Raw genomic sequence first — 18681 nt, 5'->3', positions numbered from 1 at the left:
CTCGTACGGTAGCAGTGATAGAAAAGTAAAACAACATGAGCGGAAACAGAGTGAGGTTTTTTAAGAACCGTTTAACAGGATGTTATTCTTCATTGTGGGACTGCATTCTTAGCTCGGCAGGAAGCAGTCTGTGTTTGTCCAGTATCTGCAGCCCTTTGCCGAGGTGCCACCCTGCTCGCTAACAGCGGCAATAACGAGTTACGCAGAGATGTCCTCCAGCAGACATCAGGCTTCTGCCGACGGTGCCCATCTCCCACCAGCGGAGCCCCGTCGGACGGGCACATTCTCTTTATCGGGGCTAGAAGGGAGGGCGAGAAGGGAAGGAAAAGCGACGGGGCTGTCCGTCTGCAGTTGTTCCAGACCCGAGGAGGCTCCGGGAAAGACGCCCCCAAAGCGCGTATGTCTGCTTTTCCTGTTTTTCCAGGTCGGCGTAGAAAGCTATTTTCATTCGGGCGCCAAAAGCTTCTCAGCGCTCCACCAGCGCAGCCCCGTCCCGCCCCGCAGCCAGCCCGGCCCGCTGACGCGAGGGGCGGTGCTCCCGGGGGCCGGTCTACGCGGGGCGGCTCTGCCAGCGCCCAACGCGGGGCAGCGAGCCGGGGCCGGGAGGAAGCGGCGCGATGGGGCCGGCGGCGGGGGACGCGGAGGCGGCGGCGGCAGCGGCAGCGGGGGGCGGGCCTTGGCTGCTGCTGGCGCTACCGCCGCTGCTGCTGCTGTTCGCGCTGGTAGTTCGGCAGCTGTTGAAGCAGCGGCGGCCGCCCGGCTTCCCTCCCGGCCCCGCGGGGCTGCCCCTCATCGGCAACATCCACTCCCTGGGCGCGGAGCAGCCGCACGTCTACATGCGGCGCCAGAGCCAGATCCACGGGCAGGTACCGGGCGGGAGCCGGCACAGACGCCGAGCCGGGGCAGGCGACGGGCGGAGCGGCGGAACGGCCTGGCCGCTAAAGGGGCGGGACGGCGCCGGGGGCCCCGCAGCTCTGGCGCTGAGCGTCGGGCGAGACGCGTGCTGCGGGCGGCCCGGCCCCGGGCACAGAGCGGCTCCCGTGCGTGCCGGTGTTCCGCTTCGGGACAGCGGTGTGGCCGAGCATCCGGCTGCCCTGCATTCGCGGGGCTTCGCCAAAAGGAAAGCAAAGGGCAGGCACGGGCATAGTGCGGCATTGTCGCGGGAAGAACTGTGCATTAAAGTGCCTTCAGAGTGATATGGGAGTGTACTTACTGACAGTCCATTTATACATATATAGGAATGTTGTGATGGTTTTTTTTTTTTTTTTTTTTTTTTTTTTTTTCCCCCCTTTTCATGTTTTCTTGTTTCTCAGCTGTTCCTTTTCATTACCCCGTTTCATGGAAGCAGTCTATTCTTACACTCTTCAAAAAAAGCGAAGCCCAAGCTATCAGTGCTGGCTCGGAAAGGCAGGCAGAGCAGATGCAGCACGTGTAGCCGTGCGCCTCTTCCCGTCCCGTCCCGTCCCGTCCCGTCCCGTCCCGTCCCGTCCCGTCCCCCCCCATCCCGGAACGCCTACGGGCTTCTCCTTAGAGGGATTCTCAAGCGATGGAAAGAGTGAGCTTTGAGTCCAACAAACACTGGCTTGCCTAGACAACTAACTTCCTCAAACTGTTAAGAGTGGTTTAAAGGGACAAGGCAGTGAAAGAATACTGGTGATGGTGCATAAGTCTTTCAAAACCTTTTGTAAAGCTTTTCATTATGAAAGCTACAGAAGAAACTTAACAGTCATAGTCTTATGAACGAGAAGCAAAGTGTGTGAACGAAAAGCATGCTCAGTGGCAGAAAGGGTAGGGTTATCTCTTCATCTCTTTCCTGTTATTTTGGCAGTAAAGGTGTTTCAAGGAAAATACTGGGATGAACTGAATGGAAATAGGAAGGCAAAAGTATCATCCAAAAATTAAGCTTTATACTTGCCTGAATGCTGACTGCAGTTCTCTTCACCTGCTGTCATCAAAGATTCTGCAGAATTTGGGGTAGATCAGGAGGCAGACCAGGATATTGGGAGCTCTAGAGGAGATCAAGGAAATGATCTTTTAAAAAGTGTTTCACAACATACAAAGAATGATAAACAGGCTATAATTGAAGTATACAAAAATAAATGCTTCCAAGAGGTATAGCGGTACTTTCTTCTCATCATGTAAAAAAGAGCAATTGCAACAGTGAAAAATTTGCATTTGCTAAAAGGAAAAAGACTTCATAGAATGAGTAACTAAACTACTGCCCATTACTTCTTCATACAGCGATGGTCAGCAATGCTGCAATGAAGAAAAAATGAAGATTTGTGTAGGTGAAAAATACCAGATTTAATACGCCAACAAAAGTGTGAAAAGGAATATAGAATTTCAGGCTTGAGAATGTAGCCTCATTTTTATTTTATTAAGCTTAGGAGAAGATTTTCATTGTGTTTATCCTGTATGTGCCTTCTGCAGGGTGTATTGCATCTTTCTCCAAAGATGCACTTCTAGATGCTGAGCACTTCTGGAAACAGGAGATGGGACTAGTTGGGCTATGCTCTCATTTGTTGCCCATCATATCTGTCTTCTGATGGGTCTTTGGGAGTCTGTGCAAAGTAAGCTGGTGCCTGGTTTCAGGGAGAGGAAGGACTAGGAGGAGCTTGGCTGTCTTCCAGCACTGACACCACTTCTATGTCTGCCATCACTAAGTGATGGAAGATTTGGTCAGAAGAACTCGTAGCTTCGATCACAATGCCCTTAACCAGATTCATCTACTGGATTCTTTTATACTACGGAAGAAAGGAGCAACAGATAGCAGCGAAACTTCCCCCTTTCCTTGTTTCAATATGAAAGTATATAATACAAGGACTTTAGTTCTTCTATAAATAATGTACCTTTCATCCACTTGCATTTGGAGAAAAAACTTTTTTTTTTTCTGAAATATGCACAGGTTCTCTCTTTTTTTTTTCTTTTTAATGACTGTATGAAAGTGCTCCCAATCCTTACTTCGGTGGTTTGGTCCCACAGGGTGCACTGCAAAGCAGCATGTAGCACAGGCTAACTTACTGTACCATTTGACAGAGATTAATTTAGCTCACAACAAACTCTGTGATGCCACAATTGTGTCAGTACTTGAAAACACTCCTGTTTCTTGTACGCCCATTGAAGTTTATTGCTGTATTTATGAAATCCATATTTTGCATTGAGGTTTAGTGATGCGTCACTTTTTCATTAGCTATATTTGCTTGTTTTCATTATTTCTTTGTAAGATTTGGTTGTAACAGCATTTTATAATCTCTTTTTTTTCCCTCAAGATTTTCAGTCTTGATCTGGGAGGTATATCTGCTATTGTGCTGAATGGCTATGATGCAGTGAAAGAATGCCTTGTCCACCAAAGCGAAATTTTTGCAGACAGGCCACCTCTTCCTTTGTTTAAGAAGCTGACAAACATGGGAGGTAAGTGCTAGTGTCTTCAAACAGAAATGCATTTTTGTCCATAAGATTTTACTAGGCTGTATGATCGCATGCAACATTTGCTCTAGTTGTTTTCTCTACCTTATCTCTTATCATGAAATACTCGATGCTTCTTTAAAGATATCTAGAAAAGACTGTCATTCCTGAGCTAAATTCCACAGCAAGATACATGTAATTTATTTATTTATTTTTTTATCACTATGCTCTACCCTCCTCAGTCAATTAATGTCAGTTGGAAAGCTATTTTCTTTGTTTCTGGGAATCAAATTAGCTTTGAAGCATCTCTTAGCTTTTAGCTATGAGCAGTGCAAGAGTCTTCTGAAATAGCTATACTTATCTATTACTGTAACTCTTCCAGTTGTTTAGCATGAACTCTGAGAAACATATTTTTCACTCAGAGGGCGGTGACGCACTGGAACAGGCTGCCCAAGGAGGCTGTGGATGCCCCATCCCTGGAGGCAGTCAAGGCCAGGCTGGATGTGGCTCTGGGCAGCCTGGTCTGCTGGTTGGCGACCCTGCACATAGCAGGGGGTTGGAACTGGATGATCATTGTGGTCCTTTTCAACCCAAGCCATTCTGTGATTCTGTGATTCTATTTTCTTGCAACTCATTTTGCCTTACTTGCAGATTTGGTCTTTTTGAGTTGGCAAATATAATTTCTGTGGCCTTGTTAGTGGGAAGATCTGTATTAAATTGGCCTTGAACATTCAGATACAGGTGTATGAGGAACTTCAGAAATTTTGATGACTTTAAGAGCTGCACCTCAAATTTAATTTCTGAGTTTAAATGTCAGTATTTCTTCTGGTGTTTCCATTCTGTTTCTTTGTTTTCTGCCTTTTATGCCTGGCTTTGTAACGTCTGTTTTGCACCAGCTCTTTTACCTTGTATTGTACAGATTTCAGCCACATCATTAAAAATTGCACCTTGTTCTTTCCTATACTCAGGGTTTTCTTTTAGAGTGGTTATTAACATAATTATTTTTAACCTAGACTGGCAGCCCCGGATCCTAACGGCACTTTATCTCCCATAGATGCTGAGAAGTAGATGACTTTTATAAATCTGATGGAGACAAATACTGAGAGATTACTTAGTATTTGAATTCTTTGAATCTAATCTTAAAAGATCTTATTTAAAATTAGTTATAGACAGACTTCACCTCAACTTTTGTTTATAGGATATATTACTTTTAGTAAAAGCTAAGTTAAAACTTCAGTGAAAAAGGAAAATGCGGGCATTAATACATGTTAGTATATGTCTTATGACTCAGGAGGCTTGCTTTTTGATAGCAAAATCCTCTTGGTGTACCTGCTGACGTTATAGTGGAAATAACTCATAGCAATTGCTCTTAGTCCCAGTTTTCCATAAATGCAAAATGTTTCCAGATAGATCTGACGTGCTTTTACATAAGGGTATGAAGTCTGCTTGCCTGTAGTAGCACAGGTGTATCTAATTCAGCTTCGAGGCAGAGGGGTTGTTTAGGCAATCTTCTAATTGCTTATTCTACTAGCAGTAATATACTTTTAGAGTGGACTGAATGGTTAAATAGTTTTATTGCCTCGTTGAGGAAAAAAAAAAAGCATTGCATAAAATGCTGTGTCAAAACATTTTTTTCAGGCTTACTGAACAGTAAATATGGCAGAGGATGGACAGAACATCGCAAACTAGCTGTAAATACCTTTCGAACTTTTGGATACGGTCAAAGGTCCTTTGAACACAAAATTTCAGAAGAATCTGTGTTTTTCCTTGATGCCATTGATACCTACAAAGGCAGACCATTTGATCTGAAGCACTTGATAACAAATGCCGTTTCAAACATTACTAATTTGATTATTTTTGGAGAACGTTTTACGTATGAAGATACTGAATTTCAGCACATGATCGAGATTTTCAGTGAAAATGTTGAATTAGCTGCTAGTGCCTCTGTATTTTTGTATAATGCTTTTCCTTGGATCGGCATCTTGCCATTTGGGAAACACCAGCAGCTGTTTAAAAATGCAGCAGAAGTCTATGACTTTCTTCATAAGCTTATAGAACGAGTCTCTGAAAATAGGAAACCTCAGTCACCTCGGCATTTTATAGATGCATATTTAGATGAGATGGATTGCAACAGAAGTGATCCAGAATCTACATATTCAAGAGAAAACTTAATTTTCTCTGTTGGAGAACTCATCATAGCTGGGACAGAAACCACAACAAATGTTTTGAGATGGGCGGTGTTATTTATGGCTCTTTATCCAAACATTCAAGGTAAGAACTTTGACATTTTGAGGAACTGATACACCTTCCCATTGCAAATTATAAAATGAAGTATGATAATAACATTCTAGCATGTTATTAAATTGTTTTACAGCTTATTATGGAGATTTGATTTTTTTCATCTAATATATTTACATTCTGCATTGCATTGCTTAATATTGGTTCGTAGATGCACTAAATCTATATGTTAAAATAAATACATGCAATTAAGGAAGAAATGATAACAAAATGTAAAAACATCAGCAAAAGTATTTGGGGTATCTTACTTGCAATTTCGATTTTCCTTAAGCACCTCAATTCAAAATAGATTATAGTTATTTATATTTCTGGAAGAAAGAAAAAAACATTTAAAAACAAGAAGATAAGGTTACAGCTATCGGGAAGTAAGGCAGCACTAGATGTTTGAATATCAGCCCGGACACTGGGCAGAAATTTGGATTTCAGAGGTAACTAGTCATCTTGTTTCATTGCCTACTGATTTATTTCTCCTATTAAAATTAGCAGCACTTACTTCAAATAGAATCTTTCATGGTTTGGAGAAAAAGCAGTGTGGATGACTCAAATTTGTAAATATACTTTGACCAAATAATACTGCTCTAACATCAATTGGAACATTCTTTTAGTTTAGGGATAACAACACTACCCATGTCTGTAAGGCTCTCCAGTTCTATCTAGAAATCAGATCTCTTTATATATGAAAAGTTCTGTTTTATTTTTGTGGTAATGGATGTTTAACTAAGGAGAAATACGTAGGCTTCACTGAGTACAAAATGAATACTTCTTTTGTGGAAGCATAAAAGTGAGGTTGTTATTTTTAAGCAGTCAGCATATTTCAGATGATTTAAAACAGACAGTTCTAAAATAATTATATACTGCTTTTATGTTTCTGCGTTCTGTTGATTTGTCATCGTGCTTGATAGTAGTGCAATCAGAAAGTCTACCAAAAAAAATTAAAAATGATAGAATATGATTATAGGTACTTAAGTTTTAGGATACGTATTTGTGTTGAAAAGAGGTATTTTAAGTGCCACAAGTAGTCAAAAAGACTAAAACATCCTAACTCCCTGAGCTCTGACCAAGATCTTGTTATTCAATAGAGATCAAGAAAAACATTCTCTCTTCTCCTGTACACTGGCCAGTTTTGTAGAAATCCACTCACCTAAAATAATCTTCTGATCTTAGATACTGTACAGTACAATACATTCCTGGATCAGAATTCAATATCAGTTCATCTAGATAAAAATAAAAATTGATGTTACTTTTTTTTTTTTGACAATACATGCCAATAAATCACTACATTACAGGATGTGCTTTCACTAAGCCGTTTCCCATCTCTTTATATTGATACGAAATACTGTCACATCAGATTGAAGAACCTGGTGATTCTTGGTAGAATTTTCCTGTTGCTATTCAGATTTTCATTATTTGTACATGAAATGTAAAAATGCAAATTTGTTTTAATTAATTAGGGGGTTGTGTTTCAACAAAGAAAGCTTATGAGGAAAAAAAAAAAAAAAGAGGAGGTCCAAATGCCTTTGAGATTTTTCTGAAGAGTGATCTTATTCCTATGAACCTAATTTTAAAAATAGCTAAAAAAATGAGGATTGAATTTTTTTCTTTTCAGTTACATTCAGCATCTTGCTACTGCAGTTCTTTTTATCTGATACATTACAGTGAGAATTATTTTCAGTTTAAGAGTGAATGATTTGACACTTAGTCAATTTCAAAGACTCAGCAGTATTAGACAAGCACCATTGCAAGTAGATAATATCAGTGTTACCTGTGTCCACTCAGGTATTTAAAGTGCATTATCTTTGCAGTCTCATGCTTGTTCCCTTCACTTTGATGAAACAGAAGTAAACTTGAGAACAAAAGAATATATTAAAGTATGATTTTACTGTTAATAGTTAATCTTGAAACAAAGATTACTGTTATATATGCTTACAAGAATTCCTACTAGCAAGAGGAAGACGAAGGTCTAACCTTAAAAACGTATAAGCTACTATATTTTTGGTATGATATGTCATGTTTCAATATCTTTTACAAGTATATTTTCAAGCTATAAAATATAAAGGATTTTTCACTTATTCCTTTTCCTAACAGGACATGTTCAAAAAGAGATCGATTTAGTCATCGGCCCAAACAAAATGCCTGCTTGGGAAGAGAAATGTAAAATGCCATACACTGAGGCTGTTCTCCACGAAGTCCTAAGATTCTGTAACATAGTTCCACTAGGTATTTTTCACGCAACCTCCAAAGATACTGTTGTACGTGGTTACTCTATTCCTGAAGGCACTACAGTTATTACAAACCTCTACTCTGTACATTTTGATGAAAAATACTGGAACAACCCAGAAGTGTTTTTTCCTGAGAGATTTTTGGACAGCAGTGGACAGTTTGTCAAGAAAGATGCATTTATTCCTTTTTCATTAGGTAAAAACGATTCCTTCCACTGTTCCTTCGCATAAATCTAGGAACATACAACACAAAAGTGATGACAATAAATCAGAAATGAACAGCATGATTTAAATCCATGGTTCTGATGAAACAGCTATTTTAAAGATATGTTCTTTTCTGGGCATAGCACATTTTAGGATAATGCTATATAAAAATAAACTATTATACAACTTATACAAACTGACAACTACTATACAAATTATACAAACCAAGTGCTATTTGTTTCAGAATTAACGTGCATAGTCATTTGCTGCTAAACTTGTTGCAAGCAGGTGATATGCAGAGCTAGTTTTCAAATTTCAGCACTCTGTTCAGCACCAGAAATTGCAGGTATTTTTCCCAAGGAGGTCAGCTTATGGCACTACATTATGTTCCAAGAAAATATTCAGGGAGTCGTAACACAGTTTTCTTGGACTAGATGCACAACTTCTAAATGGCCTAAGGTAGATGTGATGAATTCTATCTTTATTGCTTGTCTTGTTCCTCTGTACTCATTTGATTTTAAAACTTCTAGAGTTTGTAATCCATCTGTTTTATGAAACCACAATTTCTTGCTCACTAAAGTGAAAATGTAATGTAAATAATTTTACAAGTCTTTTCAAAAACTTTTTTTCTAATCCAGGAAGAAGACATTGTCTTGGAGAACAGCTAGCTCGAATGGAACTGTTTCTGTTTTTCACTTCGTTACTGCAACGATTTCACCTGTGTTTTCCTCATGGTGCGATTCCAGATCTCAAACCAAGATTAGGCATGACATTGCAACCACAGCCATACCTCATTTGTGCAGAAAGACGATGAAGAGAGGTGTTTAGACTGTCAGGTGGAGGAAAATGGTCCAAGCTGCTGTCAAGGAGTCACTTGGATTTTATTTCTAAATGTATTCAAATTGGAAGAACAGAAATGTTAATGACTTAAACTATGGTTATTTATGCACAAGTGCATGGTTTCTTTTTACTTAGTTTTCACAAAGCAGACAAAAAAACACTCTCTACCAAAAATATAAAAAAAATCCTGTGTTTAAGGGTGACATTTCCACTCCATCAATTTGTTTTGAATCTAACATCTGATTCAGCTTTTATTTTCTTAGCAAGCTATTTTACTTTGAGAGAGTATTTTTATGACATAAAGAATATGGCTTAAATTTTTATACTCAGATTTATCTCTAGAAATCCTGTATATCCTTATTCAAGCAAAACTGGAATATATGATTCTCTATTAAATTCATACAGCTAAAATGATTTTAAAGGTATATTTAAATTTCTGTAACTGAGAAATCATAATTTGTGACCTCGACAAACAAGTCTATAATTAAAGCATTTCAATCCTTCCTTCATCATTCCCAGTATTCCTATACGGTCTTTATTTTCTAGTAAGTCAGATAACTGTATGATTCATTTTTGATGTATTTTATGGCTTGCTTTTTGTTCAGTAACATACGCAACGTGTTCCATTATTCCCATGCTCCTGACAATTACAGAAATGCACTTTGCTTGTTAATTGCATTTCCAGACACATCCTCCATTTCCTCCCAACACAAAGCATTACATAACAATTAAGCTCTGCCTCAGTAGTCTAAAAAAAATGTTTGTGTTACAAAAGTCAAGTGCAGCTACACTAAGAGTCTGCTCATGAGTGGCAGGAGAAGAGACTTTGTTGGAAGGAAGGAGAGAGTAGGATAGGGAGAAACAAATTTTTAACTGGATTTTAATCATAAAAGCTAATTGACTTCTGGTAACCCCATTTTTGATCCTGCTTGACAGCTACTGCATTATGATTATTGGTAGAATGTGAATTATGCACGCAAGGCCTACAGGAGAACGCAGTGCTCCAAATACAGTGAGTGCACAACTCTGTGTGGGTAGTAGTGGGACTTCAAAATAGAGTTCAGAAAAGCACACGTGCTGAGGGAACAGCTATTTACAAACAAGGCTTAATATTGAGTCTCGCTGTTTCCACACCTGTTGCTTTGACTGGAGCTGCAGGAAAGTTCAAAGGCAGAAATTTGACATTTTTCTTATCACCTGAGGTTTTCAGTTCATACTGAGCAGAAATACTTCCCTTCTTTTGAAATAACAACTGAAAAGTATCAAATACAGCTAGTATCAGTCCACTTACATAGACTACTATGGACTTAAGATGCAGCAGATCCAAATTAAATTACTTACATGTCTAAGGATGAGATGAGACCCATGTGTCCAACAGAGAACATCTCAAAAGCGTGTCGCTGGTGCTCTGAAAAGGGAAGAGTAGCAACTCTTCTTGCTAAACTACCTTTCTGTAGAGATTTGAGATTTCAAAAGGAAAGGATGGTTATAAACCTTATTTCTGTGTATTTGTCACACCATGAAAGCTGCAAATAATCTGTTTGTAAGATTCTTGCATATAGAATGAGTACAGAAGAGAAAGCTGCTGAGCTTCTCAGCACTGTCCAGACTGAGGCTTTTTTTTGTCAGCACAAGTAGCTGCTGGGTGCTTGTGAAATGTTTGTGCAAAAACTGTCAAATCTACCAAATTTAGGTCTTTTCAGTATGAAGGAACAGAACAGAAGAGTTTTCAGATACATTTCTAGACTAATGATAAGTCTTCCCATATCCCCACTTGTACTCTTCGTCAGATTTTAGTTATGCAGGTTTGCCATCTGAGTAACAAGAACTCCCCAACATTATTTAGTTAAAACATGTTTCAAATAAATCTTAATTGATTAAAAATATCAAGGACTAGTTCTCGTGGTATTACTCTCAAAAAACAACTGGCAATTGATTCCCTTATTTTTAGAAATAACTCTGTTTAATGAGAACTGTATTGATTATGTGTTATTCTGATTTCCAAATCAAAATACCTCATAGAAAGTCTTAAAATATCAGTCCAAATTTTTACTGCTATCTGCCAATTTGCAGTCCCATTTGAACAATCAAATACTTCTGACAAACTACCTTTTCTGTAAATGAATGCCTAGATCACTTATATATATATTTCATTTCTTGCCAGCTTCTTCATTATTTTTCTTCAGAAATCTGACTTAATCCAAAGATTCAATTTAACCATTTGAAATATGGACATAATCGTTTTTTCCAGTTATCTGGTATTCCTCTATCTTATTAAGATTGATTTGTCATGAACACTAGTCAATGGATTTATGTTTAGAATTTCCTGCTGACATTTTTTTTTTTAAATCTGTAATCACGAAAAAAATTCAATGGATTTACATTCCTTTCATATATGCACACTACAATCTCTCTACCTTACAGGTGTATGTTTTTATTAGTCAGATCCAATACCAGTAGAAGGTCTTCCCTTTCAGACTTTGGACTTTTTGGATGTATCCAAGTATAAATTCATATCTCTATGAGCTAGTGACACAGAATACAGGAAAAGGATGAAGGAAATCCTTTCTGAAAAGCTGTAATTCTTAAAAGTAGTTGGGATTCATGGTGAATTGTTAAACACAAGCTTTAACTCTGCAGCCAAAAGATCTTATGTGACAGAATACTGAATGAATATACAGAAATGACATGTGTATTTGTTGCTGGCACAAGCATTCCTTGAATACTGTGTCCTGATATGTTGTCTATAACTACGGGAGCATTTAAAATTTGGTTGTGTTTCTATAGAGCTATAAGAGTAACTAAGAATATGTTTATGCCATGTATTCTGGCTTGCTGCAATCTACTTCTACTGATTTATGAACTGAGCATGTATTATATGATCATATCAGGGCAGAACTATGTCCAAGCTAATGTGCTTTCCTGCCAACATAATTTATTGTTCCAGACTTGGTTGTACACTGGCGCTGTTAGTTTTGTTAAGTTGGAGACTCAAGCCTGTTTCCAGAATGTACATCACAGAAATATACTGAAGGACATACAGGCTGATCACACATCCAAGGCAATTCATTCACTTTGTTTACAAAATTTAATTTAAATGGCTTGATTACAATCTACAGCTGTCTCTACAGAGAACAAAAAGCTGGTCTCTTCAGTTAGTAGAAAAGAACAATAGCAGCCAAGCTGAAATCTCTTTAAACTAGGAACCACATGAGTATCTTGAAACTGCTGTAGATGAGGAATCAGGTATGTAACTGATAGTGAGATTAGTTACCCAGGATCATTAAGGAATTTTAAAATCAACTAATAGGTATTTCTCTCATGCTCTGCTTCTAATTTGCATTGCATGTAGCATGCACTGTGACGTAAGGTCACAGTATTCCCCCACAGCAATCTCAATCATCACTTTTAAAATATGTACTTTTCTCTCTCAATTCCAAATCTCTGGTAGCTATTTAAGAATTCAAGTGGCTTGAGCTGACATAGCAAGTAAGCTTTGTCTTGATTTGGTGTGCAATTGTACTATACAATTCGATCTGTGGTTGTCTGCAGAGTGAAAGTATGCCATTCACGTGCATATTTTTAGCCTAAAGGTTTGTACTAGCACAAATACTAGTGAGTAGATGAGGGAGATTATTAAGACAGCACGTTCACTTGGAAAAGTAACAAGTTCAGAAAAACAACAGTAAGATCATCAAGTCATCTAGGAAAAAGGGAGGGAATAATATTATGAAAAATTTGCAGAAATGCACTGAATTGGAAAACAGAAGGACTAAGGATAAATAGAAAAATAATCATAATTGTTTGAGTGCCAGATCAGAAGTTATCTTTGGGTAAGACAGATTGAAAATGAAAACAAGAGAATAGAGCCAGGTGCAATGGACTATTAAATACAAGCTTGAGAGGGTAAATTCTCAGTATAAATTGGTCTGTGAAGGTACAGACATGGATTTTCCTAGCAGCTGAATGCCTGAGGTTTTAGTATTGGGCCTTATTTTGGTATCTGGTATTACATAAGGCCTTTGTTTAATCAAGATCAAATTAAACTTCCGCTCTGGAAACATTTTGCCTTATTCTGTCCTTCATACAATTTGAGGATCAGCAGATTCTTCCATTTCTAGATTATCCCCTTAGATATTTCTGAAGACTGTCAACTATCTCGATGTCAATGTGATTAGAATTAGGCAGAACCCATACTCAGAGTGGTCATTTCTTAGGAAGTCTGCCAGAATTCAAGGGACATTATGTTTGCTACATTCTCCTGAATAAGTAACATTCCAAATAGATTAAATCCATTAAAATAATGGAGCAAATCAGGAATGTACAATCTAATCCAATAGCTTACTATTACTGCAGCAGATGGCTGCTTGCCCAAAACTTTACATGTTATTTATAACAGCCTATAGTAATGTAACAGAAAACAGAATACACTTTTTCCTTTGCTGTTTTCACCTCCTGATTTGCTTGTCTAGGCTAGTACAAAAATCCTTAAAGGAAATATTTTTAATTTGTATAAACTGACTTATCAAAAGCACAAAAAGAAAGTACATTATATATACTTAAATGCCATGCATTTGTATTATGCTCCCACTAAAGTGAGGGAATGCGTGATGTCAGTCATTGTTCAGATCCCTCACAGGATGGGCAACACAGATGGAATTTCAGCAAGCAAGGAATGCAGATTAAGTAGAAAAATGGCTGTGGATAAAACACCTTAAAGAATTTTAGTTACTTTAATTCTCTCTAAATGCACCCAAGATTAAGCAGTCCAAATGCTCTCTGGTTGTCTTTAGCTTGCACAATAAACTCTGTTAAAATAATAGTGCCGGTAGTGAGCAAGAACCATAGCATTACTGATAGGTCTAATTTTTCCAGGAAAAAAGCCAGATACCTATGAGCTTTCTTGCGCCTTTATAGGTAAGGAAGTTCATTTAATTGTTCTTCATGGGACCAGAGAAACTGATCTTCAAAGTTCCTTGAAGGCATCTTCACATCAAGTCTCAACGTATTTTACATTACATAAAGCCATACTGTTTCTCTCTCAAGTAACCTACAGTCAGAATTGTCACAATAGCATATTATAGAATAGAAATATATTTCTATATATATATAATATATAAATATATAATATATATATTAAAATATATAATAGAAATGCAACAAATCTCAACAAAGCATTTACTGCATCACAGATGACTGTTACAGCCTACAAAATAGCTGAGTTCTTCATGCTAGAAAAGATCACTATGTATTTGAAAAGAATAAGAACGATTCCTTGTTGACTGCAAAAAACCTCAGTGCTAAAGTTAAACTTTATTTAAAAATCCCCTCTTGCTAACGTTCATTTTCTTTGTAAGTATATAAATTGCATTATCTTAAAAAAATGTTACAGTGCCCTCACTGTGCACTTTCTTAAGCTCCATGGAACCATATAGCATAATAAATATCTAAAATGTAGTAAGTTTTAGCAATCAAAGCTTGGATTATTTATTTTAAACATTTGGCTACTGTCTTTCCATTTATTCATGCAACAAGTACACAGAATCTTAACTTCAGCTGTGCTCCAAACATTTATTGGAGATCCACTCCTTCTCCTCCAAGGGATTCCAAATTTCTCACTCAGCAAATAAAACGTTCCTAATGTGAGATGCATTACTACTTAAACGCTCAGTAAATGAAAAGCTTTCAGATTTTTTTCTATCATTTGTACATTTTCTTACAGATATTTAAAATGATACACATGACATCCCATCTCTAATGCTAATACTTAAAATACAGATCCAGAAAGGAGGTCAGTAAGTTATGCAGTTCATTCATCTCACCCAGCAATGTATTTTCTCAGCACTGTTTGTCAGACTTCATAAAACTTCCTTCCTACTCTAAAGATAATCTCGTTCAGTGAGTCACAACTTTCTCAATCCTCAGACAATTATTGTCTTAAGCATTATGAACACTGAAAAGATTATTCTGATTATTTTGCTGATTTGTATAGGAAAGCAATAATCTATCTAACGGACAGACACTTTTCCTGCAGTGTGGCATCCGAAGTTAGAAACAGTATATTGCTGTTTACTTACACTGAATAGAACAAAACGATTACAAATTCATTTTCAAACGCTTCTTCATTCACTTCTATGACTGAGAGGAAGCTTAGTTAAAATATGCATCAGATAAATTAGCAATACCACAGAGATCAATCAACAAGAAAGCCTATTTGAATGACCATGCATAAGAGAAAGATTTCATGCCTAACTTCCAATAAGCAATATCAAGTCTTTGAACTTTTTGTATAATAGCTTTAAGCCAAGCATTAGTCTTTGTTTTATACACAAGGAAAATGGAAAAACTTTGATCTCATCCAAGGTGCAATGGGTTTGCTGATCAGTAGCAATGAGTCAGAAGTGAATCATCACCTGTTTTTTGGCAAAATATTTAGAACATGGACAAATCACAAGGTGAATGATAAGAATCATCTGAAACACTATGCTATCTCATCATTACTTAAAGACTCCATTGGTTATTGTTAAGGCATTTGTTTCTATTTTTCTGAAAACTCACAGACAAACCACATGATAGAAAGCTTCTGCTCTGCATAGGCCTTTTAGTTTCCTTGGTATTGATGTTAATATTCTGCCAGGTAATACAGCCTGTGCATTAGAACCTACCATAGACACCAGTTGCTAACATCTGTGATTTCTTGCAGTGCAGAAACTAAAAGATGATTCACAGCGTACAGGTTCCAGAAGAAGCCTTCCAGTCAAAACCATTTGACTGTGTAGTGCACTTTTTAAGGGGTGTCTGCTGTATCACGTAGAACTGTGTGTCAATCCCTTAGGTGCATTAAACATCCATTATTCAGTACCCTGAATGAATCACAACATAGCATTTTAAGTCTGGCAGTTTCTGGACAGACATTTCCATTGTTGTGCCAAAGAAAAGCAGCCTTACTTTACTGAAACCATTTTCTTTAGCTTAATGCTATTATTAGCAAAACGAGCAATTGCTTTTTACTCTGTTGTTTTAGAATATTAAAGATAACGGAAGGGAGACTAACCAGAACTATTCTTTCAAGTCTGAGCCAGAAGTATCTCAGAGAAGAGTAAAAATGGACAATAAAACTGAGCAATCTGTCTTAATTGTTAAGACTAATGTGTATATATACATATATGTCTTGAGTTAGGAGTTGTATATCTGCTGGATTCATAAGGATGTTGGAGTACGCACACTATGCCAGCAGCATCACTGCCAACTGAAATGTTTATCCTGCAGTGGTTTAGTTCATTAGCTTTCCATCTTGTTACTTCAGGAATATTAGTCATTATTCTTTATCATTAAGCAGAAGACAGAATACTAATTGCTCGTGATGCCATTAAACTAAGATCAGATAGATCAATTAAGACCAGTTAACAGATGTGTTCTTTTGCTATCACCATCTCTGAGAAGTCACAGTATGATTATTATAGCAAGTTGAAGGCTTAATTCTGGAGATATCAGAAGGAAAATTCTTCATTGCAAAAATGAAAGAATTGATCACCTCATTTGCATTTACTCAGAAGTGAGAAAGGTAATTGTTCAGAAACACAATTCTGAGGAAAGCTTGAGAAAGAACACTGCCTTGATCATACTTGTTATATCTTTTAGTCAACTTCTCATTTATTTTCTCCATGTTTTTTAACCATGCTAACATTTATAAGCCATAAAAAAATCAATTTTCTTAAACTTGCATAGCTACTTCATTTATAATAGCTGCACTGTTAATAGCAGTATGACTTAATTTTCATCACTACTAAACCATTAAAGTATTGTATTAAACAAATAAAAGTATTAGTCATGTTTCCATGTTCTTTAAAAGACAGTGAGCTGGCTTGAAATGATAAAATTTAAGTCCCTCTTTTGTATAAGTAAATATCTTTTGCAAGCATATAAAATTATTTATGACATACCTACTTTTTATTTCCTAGTATTCATTACCTATGATGATTGTATTCTACTGTTAGTCTAGTATCAGTCTGGGATTCTTGATCTCACGATTACAAGCATAAGACACTTCAAATCTGCACCTCTCACATCTTCTGAAAAGGTTCCAGATAAAAGGGAAAGTTCTGCCTTATTAGTTTCAGGCTGTATTACTTCAAATTATTTGTATATTCTGGAAGAATCAGAAGCAAGGCCTCAACTACAAGTGCCCAGGAGAGCACACTATAGATACAAGTGAGCTCCTAAAATCTAATTCTTTGTGGTGATTCACCTGCCACTGGTTGTGTTTGACAGGCGGTCTCAATGTCCATGAGAATGCACTCCATTCACTTGAAAAGGGTGGTTTGAAAGCAGAGTGAAGAATTTCTCTCCTCTAGCAGAACCCTCTTATTAGCAACTTGAATGGAAGACATACAGAGTAAAAAATGGTTTTAACTATCTAGCTAATAAGATCTTACTCAAATACTGTAAACTTGAACTCACCTGAAGTAATGTTACACCAGTCCTTCCATTTTGAGTCTTCAACTCACCACCTGACTTTGCCAAAGGAAGAGGAAGCAAGTAGTTGTTCTTGGCTGTTTAGTACCGCCATGACATCCAGAGCTCTCCAGAGATATAGAGGGAATTTGGCTTCTTACAGGAAACTTCATAGTGCAGTTCTGTATGTACTGCATGCATGGGAGCAAGTAATCTAACCTACGTTGTATAAGAGGGCAATGAGGAGATGGTGGCTATTTTGACAGGAAAGGTGCTGTAAAGGCTTTACTTAAAACTGAAAATATCAGAAATAAGGATATCTACTGTAGCAATGAGCGTAAGCTAATTTAGCCTACTTTTGACCAAACAAGAAGTGCGTGTTGCTTTAGCAAATATTCTGAAGTTGTTCTGTGTGCTCCTCTGCGCTCCTTAGCATACCCTGGTAAATGTGGAATAGAAGTGTGATCACAGATCGAAATTAGTTGTAACTTCCCGGTAATCTGTCACCACAACGAGCGTGACCTGCTTCATAAGGATATGTGTTGCTGACAAGAGCTCAAACAACATTCAAATAACTCTCCATCAATATTTTTGAAAGATTACAGCACTTCAGTTGAAGTTACCTCCACTTCTGCAAACATGCCTTGAAGCAACCTTTGATGATATTAGCTCCTAGGAAAACAGTAAGCCACATATTACATATGTATAAACAACAGACATTCTAAGATGATTTTGAACACATTCACAACTAAGTGAACAAAATAAATAAATAAAAGGAATAAAAAATAAGAATATAAAATAAGAAAAATTAAGCTCAAAAAACTGATAGTAATAATGGCAGCAAAGGGGAATTTGGCACTGATAAGGTAAAACAAAAAGCACACCTCAGTAGTCTTTGAAAGTAAATGCACAAACAGCTGATTAGTGGGGGGGGGGGGGGGGGAAAAAAACTTTCTCTGGCCAAATGCAGAACAGATATATTAGATTGTGCGAAACAGCACAAAATAATTAAGACAAGATTATCTTAGAAATGTTACATCTTTTTCAAGCTAACTAATGTAAATGTAAACAAAAATATGCTAACATACATTAGCAACATGCATTTTTTTAATGCCATTCATCTGCACAGCATATAAATGCTCAGTATTAAAAAGTGCACTTTAAAGCTAGCTTTCTTCGTGGCTTGCATAAGGCGATTATTTACTTGCAGTTTAATTAATGTTTTTTATTTTTGCCACTAGCACTACACAATTGCAGTGTT

The 18681-nt window shown here is 37.4% G+C and overlaps 1 protein-coding gene and 1 long non-coding RNA gene across 3 annotated transcripts; one reads left to right on the top strand and one right to left on the bottom strand.

The window, feature by feature from the left end:
• The first annotated feature begins 208 nt into the window (after window positions 1–208).
• On the top strand, window positions 209–9478 carry LOC122157635 (vitamin D 25-hydroxylase). Its single transcript, XM_042813545.1, is given in 8 exon segments — window positions 209–237; window positions 239–506; window positions 509–594; window positions 596–866; window positions 3270–3411; window positions 5044–5676; window positions 7789–8118; window positions 8765–9478. Coding segments are annotated over 8 exon segments (1935 nt in total). The 3' UTR covers window positions 8941–9478.
• Window positions 1520–18341, bottom strand: LOC122157637. 2 transcript variants are annotated; one of them, XR_006167983.1, is made up of 3 exons: window positions 15632–18341; window positions 6845–14016; window positions 1520–2008 (listed from the first exon to the last, which is right to left on the bottom strand). It is a non-coding gene; the product is annotated as an uncharacterized LOC122157637 (long non-coding RNA). The 2 variants fall into 2 exon arrangements; XR_006167984.1 differs by lacking the exon at window positions 1520–2008 and adding an exon at window positions 5042–6011.
• Between the last annotated feature and the right edge of the window lie 340 nt (window positions 18342–18681).

The sequence above is a fragment of the Centrocercus urophasianus genome, unplaced genomic scaffold (assembly GCF_019232065.1).
Source record: "Centrocercus urophasianus isolate 14NV4802_14NV808 unplaced genomic scaffold, USGS_Curo_1.0 seq_14, whole genome shotgun sequence".
In the NCBI taxonomy this organism is placed as follows: Eukaryota; Metazoa; Chordata; class Aves; order Galliformes; family Phasianidae; genus Centrocercus; species Centrocercus urophasianus.
This window is presented reverse-complemented; position numbering and strand designations above follow the sequence as displayed.